We start from the raw sequence: 15,764 nt of genomic DNA, 5'->3' as shown, positions 1-15,764 counted from the left end.
GAGCATGTGGCAACAGCAGGATATAAACATCACGGTTTTAACTCTCTGATGATATCTGCTTTTTTGTTGCCACAGCATAATCTAGCTTAACCTGCATAATGAAGGAATAAATAAAACAATCAATGGAAAAGACTAAGTGCTTGGCAGAAATAGCATTCAATAAATTATTCTAAGTTTTATTTTTGGCTAATAGTTTCTGTATTCTTGCATACCTTTTGAATTTATCCCAACCTAGGCAAAAAAAAAAAAAAAAAAAAAAAAAAAGACCCTCAAAAGGAACTAAATGGATTGGAAAGGGAATCAAATTTATTCTTAATCAAAAGAATATTTTCTATTTGCATAGATTGCTATGTGATGCCAAGGGCAATAGTCCACAATACTAGATGAAAGAAAGGAAACTTGCATTTGGGCACTAACAATATTCCCTTTCCTTTTTTTATTAAATTATGAGTTGTGAATAATGGTCCTTGACTTCTGTTCAATATGCGAGTGGAATTCTGAGTGCTGTGGGAGCTCTCTGGTCCCATGCAGAGCCTGGAATACAGCAGGCCTGGGTGAGTCATGGCTCCAGCCCGGCAGAGGAGCAACACAAAGAGACTTGAGGAGAGGGAAGAAGAAGGAAAGGGCACCTTCTTCCCTGTTGCTGTTGCTTCTTCAAGATACTCCAACAATCCTCTAGACCCAGGATGACCTTCCTTGCAGTCTCAGGCCCCAGGAGCTCAGGAGAGTAGGGGTTTATTTACATTAAGCAAAGTCCTCTTTAAAATGCAAATAGCCATAGATGGTTAAGGGAGCTGCGGGGAGAGACACCTGAGGGAAGGAATTCATTTACTCAGAACTGCTTTTATGTTAAGACTTGCAACACTGCTCCTTGAGGAAAAAAATTTTGAGATGAAAGGAGAACTAGGGAAAAGAGGTGGGAGAAAAAAAATTTTTTAAAGCAGAGCGTGCAAAGTCCACGTTGAATGCCCTGATAGGGAGGAGAGCAGACAGAGGAGGCTGGGAAGGGAAAGGAGTGGCTTGTGAGAGGCCAGGAAAGCTTAATCTGGGTTCTTGTGAATCCTGTCAAGGTTCTGCTTGCTTCTTATTCCTCTCCAATTACCTACTGTTATCTGCAGAAGTCTCTTTCCTTCCAAAAATGGAACTCAAAAAGGGGGAGTCCCAGGAAGTTTCTGCTTTATTTAACTTTGGCAATAGGGGAATGTTCTGGGTGGCTGGAGAGCGTGGGAGGATGAAGTGTCTGGGTGGGTGGAGAGTCTAAGAGGCTGGTCTTTAAGGGGAAGGGCATCAGTCCTCCTTCACCGTCCACTCCTCTGGGGCTGGGTGTGGGGGGTGGTCCTCACAGGTAATTAGCGAGTATAACTCCTCCACCACTACCTCCCTCCTTCTCTCCCCAAAAGGTAACAATTGTAGCCTCCCCTACTTCACCATCCTGCAGAGAAGCCATCTCAGTTCTGCTCCCTCAGCAGAGCCGCCTGGGGCCAGAGAGCCCTGTGATGTGGTCAGGGTGGCACGATATAGAACTGGCTTCAGGGTCCAGAGCCCAGTCAGAAAAGGATGTGATTCTATACGCTATGAGGGGAGAATAAAAAGTCCTCCTATTGAGCAGTCTCAAAAAAATGAGCTGATGTTTTGGGTAGTTTTTGAGCTAATGTTTTTAAAGTGCTTTTAGTATTTTTCCATAAAATTACGCATGAATAGCGTTGTCATTATCTGGAAAGTAAAGAATCATTCTGAAAAATTTAAGGCCTTTTTCTTTGGGAAGAGTGAGATACTTGTTGGTTACTCAGAAAAATACAGTCCAGTCTGAATCAATGTTCATAAAAGTCTATTCAATCTGTTTCTAATCTAGATAATAATAGGAAGAGAAATAGGAGCAGAGCTAGCCCTGAACTGCCCAAAATGTGGAATAAATGGAATGCTTATTTGACTGTCTGTGGTCCTTTCACTGAACAAAATAGGGGTTCTCTGCCCAATGCTCGTAAACAAGCCAATTAATTATGGCATCAGCCTTTGGGGGAGAAATGTGCTTTATTCTTCGAGATCCACCTGCAGGGAGACGGGGGGGCGTGTGCCCTCAGATCTGTCTCCCCAATTCAGGATTTGGGGGAAATTTAAGAGGTTAAGGAGAACAGGCTGGTACCCAGAAACGCTAGCGAGACAGTTCTTGATTGGTGGGCTTCAAGCATTTATGTTAAGGTTTTAAACATTTACAATGGCGTTCTAGACATTTACGATGGGGTTCCAAACACTTGTGATGAGGTGGGAAATGAATTTTAACACCGGATCTTCCTGAATGAGGGATCCTATGCTTCTGATAAGAGTCCAACTTTCAAGTTCTAGTCATGTCCCCGTCCTTGGGTTCTGTGAGGAGGATCATTGGTCCTGAGGTCCTTTCAGGTCCTGATTTCTTCTTTCGTGCATGCTCTGGCTTCACAACTTTGCAGATTTCCTGAAAGGCAATTCTTAATCACTCTGTTGATAAGAGATGTCAGTTCAAAACTTTTGTTATTTTTTTAATTGGGATTTTTTTTCCTGCTTATTGAACTTTGAAAATTTTTGATACGTTCTAAATAAAAATTACTTATTAAATATGTAAAATATAGATATTTTCTTCTACTATGTAATTAGCCTTTTTAATCTCTTACTAGCATCTTTCAAGTTATAGAAACTCAATTTAATGAAGTCCAATTTATCAAATTTTTCCTTTATGGATATGCCTTTAATGTTGTATGTGAGAAATCTTTGCCTAATCCAAGGTCACAGAGCTTTTCTCCTATATTTTCTTTTAGATGTTTTGTTTGAGGTTTTATACTTAGGGGTATGATCCATTTGGGGGTAATTTTTATAGTGTGTAAGATTTTGGCAGGAGTTCACTTTTTACATACGGTTATCCTTTTGTTCCAGCACCATTTGTGCTTTTCTCCGTTGGATTGCCTTTTTACCTTTGTCAAAAATTAATTGGCTATATATGTGTGGGTCTATTTCTGCACTCTCTACTCTGTTCCATTTCTGGATGTCTATCTTTTCCTCAGAACCACATGTAGCTTTACAGTAGGTCTGTAAACCAGCTAGTGTGAGTTCTCCAACTTTATTCTTTTTCAGAATTATTGTGGCTATTCAACTTCCTTTGCCTTTCCATGTATATTTTAGAATCAGCTTATCAATTTTAACCCCCATATCGTCTTTCTTCTCTGCCTCTGCCAACTTTTTTTCTGATTGCCCAAGGACCTGCATGTGATCCAACATGACGTCCCATTGCTTCTTCCTTTCAGCTCCCAGACAATCTTTGTCAGACTGAGCACCCATACCTCTCACTGGGTCATCATAACGGACTCTCTGTTCCCAGTGACCCTTCCCTCCAATCCGTCCAACACTCTGCAGCCTGATTAATCTCTCTAAAGTCACAGATTTCACTGTCAACATTTTTGCTAATAAAATTTCAAAGATTTCTTTTTGCCTATAAGGAAAAAAAATACATATTGTTAAGTCTAATGGTCCATTGGGTCTTTTTGCCTCTCTAACTCATCCACCTAAATCCAATCTACTTGTGTTCTATGCAGCTCCATTTGATTTTTTATGCAGAAATCCTTCTTTTCAATTTATTTATACCGCCCCTGCCCAGCCCCCTCCTTTTCTTCCCTTATCTAAGTGCCTACATCCTCTTCTCTTATACTTATATCATAATTATTGACTATATGTCTGTTTCCTCAATTAGGCAGAGCTGTCTGAGGGCAAGTACCTGTTTTGTCCATCTCTGAACCCCCAGTGCCTAAGGTACCACTCAGTCAAGCCAATCTGCAATTCTCAACTTGGTAGGGTGAAGGGGTATACAACATATGGGGAGGGAAAGAACATAGTTTAAAAGATCGTATTCTACATTATTATACTTTGATTTATTTTTAGACATATTTAATTTATTTTAAAATTTAAATTAAATTGAGTGAGACATATTTATGTTTATCTATAGGTGTTAAGAATTTACAAGGCTGAAGTCATTTTAGTAATATTTGTTGAATTAAAACATTAGTTTACCAGCCCCTTAGGATAGTGATAAATCCTCTTTGGCTCCCTTGTACCTAGTACAGGATCTTACCCAAAGAAAGCAGCTGTAGTCTCACTGTTCACAAGACAGATACATTTTCTGCTTGAAGTGTCCAGAGGCAGCAGACAGGAATCATGTGTGACTGACTGAGATTCTAGTAGATGAGGCTGGATCCATACACCCTATTGGAGCAGCTCCTATTGGCTACAGATGTTGCCCTCTGCCCACTGTACCTTGCAGAGGAGCTCTGTGGCTGAGCTTCTATAATCAGGCATGAGAACACATAAATGGAGAACAGGCATGCGAATGTTAACATGTGCCTTTCCCAATACCTGCCTGCTGTCTCGAGCTCAGAGGTCAACGGTCTCCAGGTGTGGAACCAGTGCTGGCAGCTTGTGAAGGACAACAGACAGACCTTGGTGGTGTTCGCTTCAAGTCTAAAGTTCTGTCTCCACACCACCCCCCACCAATATGGCCTGCTGTGGCACCAGGACTCCTCCAAATCATAGCACTTTTAAAATTCAAACCCAATGGCTTGTAGAAGAGAGACTCCACTCTAACTGTTCACGTGAATTTATTGAGACCTTAGGAATAAACTTGTTATGTAGTTTGTTTCTTGATGTGCTGTTTCATTCAACAAAATACTTATTGGCCATTTATCTGCTATATGTCAGACACTATACTGGTGGTAGTGAAATCTAGAGGTGCCCCTAAATGACTGATATCTGGGGTGTGTGCGTGTACGTGTGTATCTGTGTATGTGTGTGTCTGTGTTCACGTGCACACTGCACATGTCTGTGTACATTTGTGTCTCTGTGTGTCTGTGTGTCCGTGTTCATGTCTGTGTGTGTGTGTGTCTGTGTTTGTGTGTGTAGGTGGACATGCATGTCAAGAGATGAGTCATGTTGCACAGAGATTTGATGTGCTTTGAGAGCACAAGGAGTGCGATGGTGCTGGACTATTACACGAATCTGAAGCCTTCACAGCAAAGGGGGCAATCAAGCTTAGGTGTGACATCAGAAGGAAAAGGTGTGAGAAAGGCATTTCTGCCAAAGGTAAACAGAACCTCATTTCCTTAGAATGCGGTGAGACATTCAGCCCAGCGTGGTCCAGGATGTGAGGAGAGGAGCAGGGAGCGCGGTCAGGTCAGACTGTGACAGGCGGCGAGGCTGAAGACTTTGGGTTTTATCATGCAGACGGTGAAGATCAAACCAAGCTTTAGAGCAGTACGCTGTGTTCCCCACACTGGGGGCATTCAGTTAAGCTACATTTCTCACGCCCATCAGCTAATTAATTCTTGCCAATGGAATCAGAGTCAAAGTCATGTGTCATTTTAAGCCAAAGTAGATAAGAGAAGGTTTGTCATCTCCCTTGGAAACCACTTGTTCTAGAATGCAGAGTTACAAGTTGACCTGCCTAAAACTGGGACAGGAGAGAAAAATACTTTCACTGTGTTAAACCACTGAGATTCAGGGTTTAGTTTTATTGTTGCAGACCCTAACCTATCCTGACTAAAATCTTTCTTTTTTTCTAGTTTTCTTTCTTATTTCATTTTTTAGGCAGTTCCTACCTTTAACTTCTCTCAGACTTAATGTTCACATATTTTAACCCTCCTAGAGCTGATGGAATATCAAATGAAATACTGTGAAATCATGTTGTTAATTGTAAAGCGCTAACAAGTATAGGCATTTTAGGCAGCCATCAATATTGCCTGAGGGAAAAAAAAAACACCCTGATTACTCCTTAATGACTTCTTCGTGACCTTGACCTTGAGTGGTTTTGCCATCTTGTTGTATAGAAAATCTTCTTTGCCACACTAGAAGCCCATCCTTCCTTTCTCTGGATGGGACATCATTTCCCAGCTCTGTCAATAGCCCTTCTTGTAGTGGGTCATTAAGCTTGCATAGATAAAAATTAGACATCATGTCAGGATGATCTAAGAAATGGAATCTTCTCTAGATATCTTGTTCTACATTTTTCATGGTCTAATGGAAAGAAACAGCTCAATTCACCACCACTGTTTAGGGACCTAACGCGTGTTAAAGTTGTCCTGAAGAGCTTCATCCACAGTGATCTCTCCCAGAATCTTTAGAAGCTTCTTCCATATAGAGACTGTGGGCTCCTCATCTCTCAGTAAATAGCTTTTGAAATGAGTGAAACAACCAATTCCTGGGGATATAATAATTAACATTTATTGAACACTGTAGTCTAGGCCACTCTCCATTCTTAACGGCTTCACAGGCATCCAGTTACTCAGCTCGTTACAGCAACCCTCTGAAGCACATTCAATGATTAGCATTGTTTAAAGAAAAAGAGAGACAACAGGGCCAAAATAGGGGTTAAGCTCACATCACCAAACCAAGATTTAATACCTCACTTAATTACAGTTTCAACCTCTCCCGGGAGTGGAATCTCAAGCCAGTCAACCTGGAGTTATCTGGTCCACACTAGTGAGGCATGCTGCCTGATAGATCCCTGCCATCCTCTAAAGGAAAGTGACCTCGCCACAAACAGTCCACTCTGCTAACTTCCTTGTCTCTCCCCTGTTGTCCTACAAGGTCGCTCAGAGCTCCTTTCTCTTTGCTAGATGGGATGCTGCCTGATTCATAAGTCATTGAATAAAGCCAATAGGATCTATAAAACTTAGTTGAATTTTGTTTTTCTTACAGCCTCATTTGTCAGATGAAGAAACTAAGGCACAGGCAGAAGTGAACTGCCTAAAGTCACACGACTAGATACTGGTGGCGCTGGGACCTGACACCAGCAGTCTGGCTTTAGAGCTGGTCCGTCCCTAAAATGATGGGGAAGGCTTCAGAGCCTCAGTTTACCTAAGGATGACTAGGCTACTTCTTCTGCAATCAGGTGGACTGAGAAGTCTAGAGAGAAGCTAAGTTCAGTTACAGAAAAGTAAAGTTACATTTTCTTGTCCACTTGAGTACATGGATCGAAACATTCTTACCCACTACATCAACAGGAAATTATTTCAAAGATGACAGGATGACATTTTGAAGCATTAATGGATGCGTTCCTTCCTAGTTCCTTGACAAAATCTCCCCCAGCTCAGGCAGTCAGAGAGCTTTACTCCATCTGCCCTCAGGGTGCAATTTTTATTCTATCAATACAGACAGTGAAACAAGTCAGCGTCCGGCTTTCAAAATACCTTCGTGGAGGATTTCATAAATAGCTTGATGAGAAATTATTTTCTTCCTTGCAAGAGGATGTGTCTTTTGAGTATTCAGAGCTGAGAGCTTGGAATAATAAGTTTGGAAGAAAGCAGTGGAGTCAGTTTCCCCATGACAGAGAAAGAAGACGGGAGTGTTAGAGGATACAACAGTGGTACAGAATGGGAGGAAATTTAGACACAGATGAGAAAACATTGTATCGCCCCCTCCAAAGGTTAGCACAACAAGAGAGAGGAAGAAACAACGCCCACTCAGTTTGGGAGCACAGGAGTAGAAGGGTGCTGAGGTCCACTTACTGTATAAGACCCAGGGAATGCAGCCCTTAGGGATTTTCCCAGCCGTCATGAGGAGGAGTTGTACAGTTCTTATGGCCACATGGGTAAAGAGAGAGGACCACAGACAACACCACGTGTTTTCTATAGCCCAGAGTTGGGAGGGAAGCACCCAAACTTTTCATTCCAGTAAGGACACAGAAATTTAGCCAGGATTGAGAGAGGGAGAGAGGGAGATGTGAGCACTTGTGTACTTGAAGGAAATGTGACACAGGGATCCTACAGCAGAAAACAGTGAGGGCCTGCCTTGGGCCAGATGGGGATCTGGACAAGGGTCTGGAACCAGGATGACCACTTCTGAAGGCAAAACAGGACTCTTCTGATGTCTACTTGCCCAGATTCCTCCCTAGGTCAGCTCCCCTCCCTCACTCCCACCAGACACACGTAAACACACGCTAGAAGCACCATCCCTAGAGCTTAGATGCCTTCCCTGAGTCAGAAAATAGGAAAGCCCTTCTTTGGCTGAAAACTCTGCAATGACTGAGTTTATCTGAACTAACTAGGACTGTGTTTCCTGCCATCAGATGTATTAGTAATGCAAAGAGAAATTTAGTTGAAGTTTTCCTTTTTCACACACTAGAGTACATTGCTTGGGAATGGCATGACGCCGTTGTGGAGCCAACCAGTGACATTTGTGCCTTTCTCAGTGATGTGGAGTGAAATTGGACATGGTAGAGCTTCCCCAGGGTAGGAGATTGGAAAGTGGAGTGCTAAGTCTGGGTAGTAGAAACAGGCAGTAAATAGCAGATCTTTAATAATGATTTCACTGAGCAAAACTAGTAGTAATTTCCTATGAACAGCTGCAGAATTCAACTGTAGAAACTCAAAATGAACATATTGAGTAAAACTAATTAGAAGAGGACAAAAAAATGCATGATGTAAATGCAGGACCTCCTGTTATGACTTGCAGGAGATACATTGGAAGGTCAGAGACCCAGGGCTCCTGGATTGCAGAAAGGGCATAACTGATCTTGTTCTGCGGTCCAAGGCAGGAAAGGAGACAAGAAGTCCCAAAGGGGTATTATAGGACAAAAGGAGGGTTCAAGGAAGCAGACAAGTTTGCAGAGAGGAGTTGAAATGACAGTCACTGGAGGTGAAAATGATAGTACTTAGTAAGTAGGATGAGTTCTTAGAAACAAATTGTCAACCTAAATATAATGAAAACAAGCAGGGTATACCTAAGCTTCTTAAACTGAGCTCTTGCTAAAGCCCAATGTGAGATAACTGGGACATGAGTTGAACTGGAATTTGCTATTGTTATCTTAATGGAGGATGGGTGTGTCAAGAAAATTAACAGTAAGACAGCTTGCAGGAGTGTGTGCAAACCAAGGGAAGCAACTGTGTCCAATCACCCCCAAGCACTTAGAAGCAACCATTTACCTGTAAAGAATAATTAGGCTAATTGCATATCATTTGTAACTACCCAGTGAAGGAGATTCCATAAAAGATCGTCATTAGGTAATATTTGGCAGTCTTGGTTCATGTTTCTCCCCTCACCTGAGAGTAATAGAACTGAGTTCATTTGAATTATTTTATAATTAGGCAATTCAGACAGATTTCCCTCCCAGTTACTTTGAATTAATTTTCTCATCATTAAGAATCAGAGATTCAGGAAACATTGCTAGAGAATTCACCCACGAAATTAAGGGCTATTATGAAGAATTTCATCTTTGTCTTCCACTTGGACAGGTTTATATTCAGGTCCCCTATCCGCTTGCTGATGAACTAGGTCCCAGCCTCCTTGAAAACTTCTGGTAGATTCTTGAAGCCCATATAGTGCTGGGGGCCGGGACTTGAGGAGGTGAACTGGATGGACCTTGAAAGTCTGAGAAATTGGAAACCATGTAGGAAACCAGGGGATGAGCTGAGAATCTTGAACCCAGGACCACAAAGGGTTAGTCACATGAAGCCCGTGATGGAGGAAGGGGTGGTGCACTCACCTCCAACCTTCCTGGTGATATCCAAGGACATCCTTAGGATGCAGAGTAGGTTAGAACAGTGGGAAGCAAGGGCAAGAATTTAGGAGTAGAGGTGAGAAGGAGGAAAAGGCTGTAAGCCCGTAAAGAAAGGGCTAGTAAGATCTAGTCAGGGATGTCTTGCCTCCCGCCAAGAAAGCTTTGGGGTTCCAAGGAGAACTAGAGTGCTGGGTAGGAAACCAGGTTAGAAGCCCAGGCATGTAGACTGAGCAAGACAGCTGAGACTAGGTAAGGTTGTAACATGGTGGGAACGGGTTCCTTAGGGCTACACCAGGTACTTGTTACCAGTCTTTGGTGCCAAAACTAATTCCATACCCCACTCACTGGAATCTGTAACTTACCTTGGTCATGTGGGCTTAGAAATGGGATAAGGATGAGCAGAATGTGCCTGCAGAGAAGGATCTCTACAGCTGGTAGAAACCAGGCAGGGCAGAGGCAGACATGTGGAGCCACGGTGAACAAGACCCCCACCTCTGTCACTGAGAAAGCAAGCTTTCTGTTGCCCAGCCGCGTAAAACATAGGCAGGTGACAGGAAACAGAACACTGCACTTCATTTATGCAGTAAATATTTATTGAGTATGCCTAGCATGGTGCTGGTTTCTGGAGAGAATATGAAACAAACGTTAGGATTCCTTTCACTCAAGGAACTTAATGACTGTTACACATTTACCTGACACATATTGACATAGCAGTTGAGGACAGAGCTGGATTAAGTGGCAAGGAGAGAGGTACACTCCATGACACTACTGGGACTCAGAGGAGGGATGAGTCAAGGGGCATGATGGAGGAAGCAACCCAAGGGAGCCTTAAAGAATGGGTGAAATTTAGATGAAGATGGAAGGCAATTCCAGATGGAAAGATACATGATAGGTTGCAATAATTAAACGAAATACTTCACAGAAGTCCTTTAGAAAGGTTTCTGGCACCAAGAAAACCCACAGCAAATGAGATGTACGGCTATTGTGTTGTTATTATTTCTGCTACTTTTACCGCTGTTACCATTTTAACTTTTATGATATTTTTACTGCTTTTGGTAAAGTCATTGGAGATTAAAAGGACACATTTGTGAGATGGTCAAGAAGCAAAGCTCTGACTTTCTTCTTGAGAAGAATGTGGGGTAAAAGGATCACAGTGAACACGAGTTTTGCACCAGAACTATTTCTGTATCAACAGTGCATCAAAATGGCTTGGGCTCAAAGGGGACCATGAAAAAAAGTCACACTAGGACATTTAAGCTAGGGTCCCACAAACACCACCGCTGACTGCTGTGTAACTAAAAATCACTGTGTTGTAGTCAATGATTGCATCTCTCAAAAAAAGAAATGGAACATTCTAAGCTCCTGGCCAGACATAATTCCTCTCTTTCTGCTCCTTTCCTCCTCCAGTGGTCCCAGTTGTTTGACAGCAAGCATATCACTAGGGACGAGATAAAAATGATGTGATTTCTTTAGTGCCTAGAGCTGATATTGCCAGGACGGAGAGCAGACATTACTAGAGAGTGAGCCAGGATTTGTTTGTCCAAATATTCAAAACATCCCCTCAGGAGCTGTATTCAAAAAATGGCAAATGAGATTTTAGCTGAGAATGATTATTACCTGAGTATCAGACCAACTGCCTTATCGCTGATTATTATCCCTTTTGCAATGGCCAGTCTGTCTTCATTCTGTTTGCTGTCCTGTTCTATAAATATCAAAGAGGCTACGGAGGCAGTGTCACTGAAAGGAGCCGTGTGCTTCCTGGGTGCACAAAGCCTGCTTCTCTGAGACAGAATCTCTGGGTCTGCAGGCTGACTTCATAGAGGGGGATTATTCAGTCAGCGGTAAACGGCAACGAACTCCAATTTCAGTTTCTATTTTCTATCGTGGAGTTGGGTAGCTGGGCTGTGCGTGCGCACGCATTAGGAGGTGGCTCTAAGGGACTGAGTCCCCTGCAGCCAGCCTAAGTAACTTGTCCGGGCTCTGCTTTGCTACGTTGTCTCTTGGTCCTTGAGCAGCGCTAGGCTGCCTCCCGGGACAGCTCCCTGCTGAAAGTTTTATTCCGAGTGTTCACAAAGAAGCAAAGCTCCAGTCGAGAGGTGGATATTACAGTATTTCTACCTTGGTGAGTAAAAATCAAATAATTTCAAGAACACTCAGAGGATTAAAAAAAAAAAAGCTGCTAGAATTTTTCTTGAAGTATTTTCCCTATTGGTATAAGAGACCCGTTTGATCCTGACCTGGGAATTATTGCAATGACTGAATGCACCATCAGGCAGCGCGTGAAATAACCTGTTGCCCCAGCTGATGCAAGAAGCAGGAAACTGTTGTTTTCTAGATGCCGGTTTGTTCCTGGCTATGATCTTGTTGCAGAAGATGGAACAGTATAAGCTTAATAAGGATCATTTCCTCAATGTTGCCGTTGGATACTTTGAAGGTGAAACTCACCAAACTCCAAGTTCCTCGTTTGTTCTACGCGGCAACTTGTTGTAAACGGTGGCACCGCCAACTACAGCCAAACAATCTATTTCTCACTGATATTCAGTGGAAGGCTCAACAAAGAAAGCGTGGTCTTTCCTTCCTTATTCAGTGCTGTGTCTCTCGTTGCACCAGGCACTGTCCTGGGGCATGTGGGCTTTCCACATCTCTGATATTCCTAGCAAAAAGTCACAGAAATAACCCCCACAAGAAACAGACATTTCAAGCACTACTCTAGGATTAATTAAAAGTGCTTTCACCTAAGGAAAGGGGGAAAATAAAAAAATCATCCACTCATAAACGCTACTCATTATTCACACATTTTCAGCAGCAGCAGAAAAGCTCCAGCAGTATTCATAATAAACTATAATATACGTCCTTGCATAGTATGAAAAACTCGTTGCTTTAGCTCATCATTTTTCTTTTACTCTTTTCAGTAAAGAGAAAAAACTACACCCATCCACATATATTGGCTAGAATTCTTTAACTGAGTCTCTTAAATTCTACTTGTCTCATTATTTAAAATCAGTGTTCAGAGTGGAAGGCAGGAAACTTACCCTGAAGGAGTAGTAGAAGGAGCCCCATTCCTCTCCTTCCACCACTTCAGTGAAAGTCACTGTGCCGGTGCAAAGGACTGGGGAGGAATCCAGTGTCTGCGTGGTCCCGTTGGAATTGGGGCTGCCCTCTGTGAGGTTGGCTGGCATGGCTCAGGCGGAGTTGAGCCTGGCTGTCCCCGTGCCTGCAGCAGAGGAAGAGAGTCCAGCTCCCGCCTGAGAGCTGGGCAGCAGCTGCAGCTCAGCGCCTCCTCTGCCTCCCAAGGCTTCTGGCTGGAGCTTGGCTGAGCAGAGGCTCAGAGCCCTCCTGGAGCCCACCTCAATGAAGAGCTCTGCCTGACGACAGGGAGAATCCACGTGCTGCTCTCTCCTCAGCAGCTCCGATCCAGTAGCCAGCACAGCCTCATCACCAGCAGTCCCGCCCAGGGCGGGGGCCTCACCCTGAGAACAGGTGGGAACCCCCCCATAGCAACTCACATGGCTCCTTGGATAGGCCTCCCTGGTGAGTTGTGCTTTTCCTAACTTCCAGAGTGCACTCCACTTCTGCTCCAGCTTCGATAATACAGGAATTTGGACTACGCAGCAGGTCAATTAATTCAGATCATGTTTGCACTTCTGAAATCAAATCATAATTACACATTTGTTTCAGTTGAGGTTGGCTTTTGACTTAAAATCCTTACCCAGCCATTTACTTAGTAGCCTGCACATTATTTCAGTAAATGTGAGCAAATAGCACACCGGTACTCACACCTGCATTTCTTCTCTAGGTTTTCACAGGGCAGCTCTCAGAAAACCTGGGGGGGCTGTATTAGTCAGTAAGCCATGACCCCTCATGATGTGACTGGGAGTGATGCCTGGTAAATACTCTTAGCACTTCGATGTTCTTTCATTGGATGTCCAAAATCACTCTGTGCCATAGCCAGGGAACGTATCCTTATGTCCTCATTTTCACTAGAAGAGACTGGCTCTCAGATGTGAAATGACTTGCCCAAGATCCCCCAGCTGGTGATGGAAATGAGTTGATAACTGACCTCTTCAGAAGTTCCCAGAGAGGGGTGCTTTCACTGTAGCATACACTGATGTGCGTGGAACCTCAAATGCCTATCGAGGAGTGCAGTTAACATGAGTAAGAGTAGCAGGCCAGGTGTAAAACAAAAGGACTAAGCTGCTTGTTTTGCAACCAAGCATAAATACTTGATGACTTACATTGAAACGCTCTGTGAGCCAAATATGTGCAGCCACTACCTAATAACGCCTGGCATAAGAAGTAGCAGGTTTAGCGATGATCACAAAAGACTGGAGTGCCCGGGAAATTTCCTGGGAGAGATTTAGTATAATCCGTCCAGCCCAGGAAGAGTACAGTGTACTAGAGATGAGAAGATATTGTCTATAGGAAGGGATAGCAAATAGGAGTGAGCTTTCCAGAAAACTGGATGAGCTGTGGGCTCCTAGGGAAAAGGTCAAAACAGGATGACAACCCAATAGCAAAATGAGCAAAGAATATTCTGACTGACAAACAGATATGAAAAGATGCTCAATCACATTAAAAATTAAGGAAAAGCAACTTGAAGCAATGACAGAATTTTAATCTATTGGCATAGTGAAAACTAGGGTGTGACAACCCCAAGTGTTGACAACAATGAGATGAAATGGGTATACTTTTTCTCTTCTGGTGAAAGAGTTAGATGACATGGTTACTTTGAAGAGCAATTTGGCAGTTTCCAGCAAAGCTGAAATTATGTAGCCTATAATGTATCCTTCCGTTTCTTGATGCTAGAAATTTTCCATCTCTTTATCTTGGTTTCTTATATACCTGGGTTATGTGTATTTAATTTAGGGAACTTCATTGCACTACACACATAAAATGTATGCACTTTTGGTAGGTATGTTTTACTTCAATAAAAACTCATAAAACAAAATCTCTGAGACATTCTGAGAAAGGGCAAAAGCTGGTTAAGTCATAGTGTGGGGAGGGTGGAGAGAGAGAAAATTGTAGATGCCATAAGCAGGGAATAGGTTAAGAGGGAACTTTCTGGTTGTGTTTTTTTTTTCCTCCACTCATGGTCCGGATGGATGGTTTCTTAACCTGTGGCTACTCAAGAGAAACATTTATGTACATGCTCAAGAGACATGCGACAAGATGCCTTTGCAACATTGTTTAGAGACAAATCAGAAGCAACCTAAATATTCATGATGACAAAGTCAGTGAGAAGCTCCAAACTGGAAACTACCCACATGCCCATCAACAGTGGACGGATAAATAAATTTCCATGTAGTCACACAAGGAAATGCTATACATCAATGAGAATAAATAATCTTAGGAAATATAACATTATAGATGAAACTCACAAACATAATATTAAATGAAACAGTACATTTTTTATTTATAAAATATATTACTATATATGTGTATATATACATACACATATGTATATGTATATGTATATGTATATATATGTATATGTGTATGTGTATACACATGAAATACAGTACAGCAGTTTAAAGGAATGTTTGCAGATGGAAAACTAACATGGTGTGATGGTTAATTTTATGTGTCAACTTCACTAAGGAGCCAGGTGCCTAGATATTTGGTCAAACATTATTCTTGATGTGTCTGAGGATGTTTCTGGATGAGATTAATTTTTGAAACAGGAGACTGAGTAAAGCAGATGGCCCTCCCTGATGTGGGTGGCTTTCATCCAATCAATTGAATAGAACAAAAAGGCTGATCCTCCTGCAAATACGAGGGAGCTCCCCCTGCCTGACTGCTTTGAGCTGGAACATTGGTCTTTTCAGGCCTTTGGACTTGAGCTGAAACATCAGCTCTTCCTGGGTCTCAAGCTTGACAGTTTTTAGACTAGACCACACACCAGCATCCTGGTTCTCTGGCTTGCTAATTACAGATCTTGGGACTTCTCAGCCTCTATAATCACAGGAGCCAATTCTTTATAATCTCTCTCTCTCTCTTTCCCTCTCTCTCTATGTATATCCTATTGGATAGACATACATTTACATATAAATATTTATTAAATATAAATATAAATACATATTTAAATATAAAATATAAATACATAGAAATATAATATAAATAAATATATCATAGAGGAGGAAGACATTTCCTCTACCCTCTCTGGGTTCTTCTGGCTGGAGAACGAATTAAATTCACATGAGACAGAATAGCAGTAGAAAATTAAACACAGCTTTATAACATGTATACATGG

The 15,764-nt window shown here is 42.3% G+C and overlaps 1 protein-coding gene across 1 annotated transcript in view; it reads right to left on the bottom strand.

Moving 5' to 3' along the window:
• The window catches only part of NPSR1 (neuropeptide S receptor 1), a 152,750-nt gene extending 139,944 nt beyond the window's left edge, over positions 1-12,806 (bottom strand). The window contains exon 1 of the mRNA XM_001501056.6: positions 12,547-12,806. Coding sequence (XP_001501106.2) covers positions 12,547-12,693 — 147 coding nt within the window. The 5' untranslated portion in view covers positions 12,694-12,806. The remainder of the gene's footprint in view (positions 1-12,546) is intronic.
• Between the last annotated feature and the right edge of the window lie 2,958 nt (positions 12,807-15,764).

This window comes from Equus caballus, chromosome 4 (genome assembly GCF_041296265.1).
Source record: "Equus caballus isolate H_3958 breed thoroughbred chromosome 4, TB-T2T, whole genome shotgun sequence".
In the NCBI taxonomy this organism is placed as follows: Eukaryota; Metazoa; Chordata; class Mammalia; order Perissodactyla; family Equidae; genus Equus; species Equus caballus.
The sequence above is the reverse complement of the archived record's forward strand: the minus strand, read 5'-3'. Positions and strand labels throughout refer to the sequence as shown.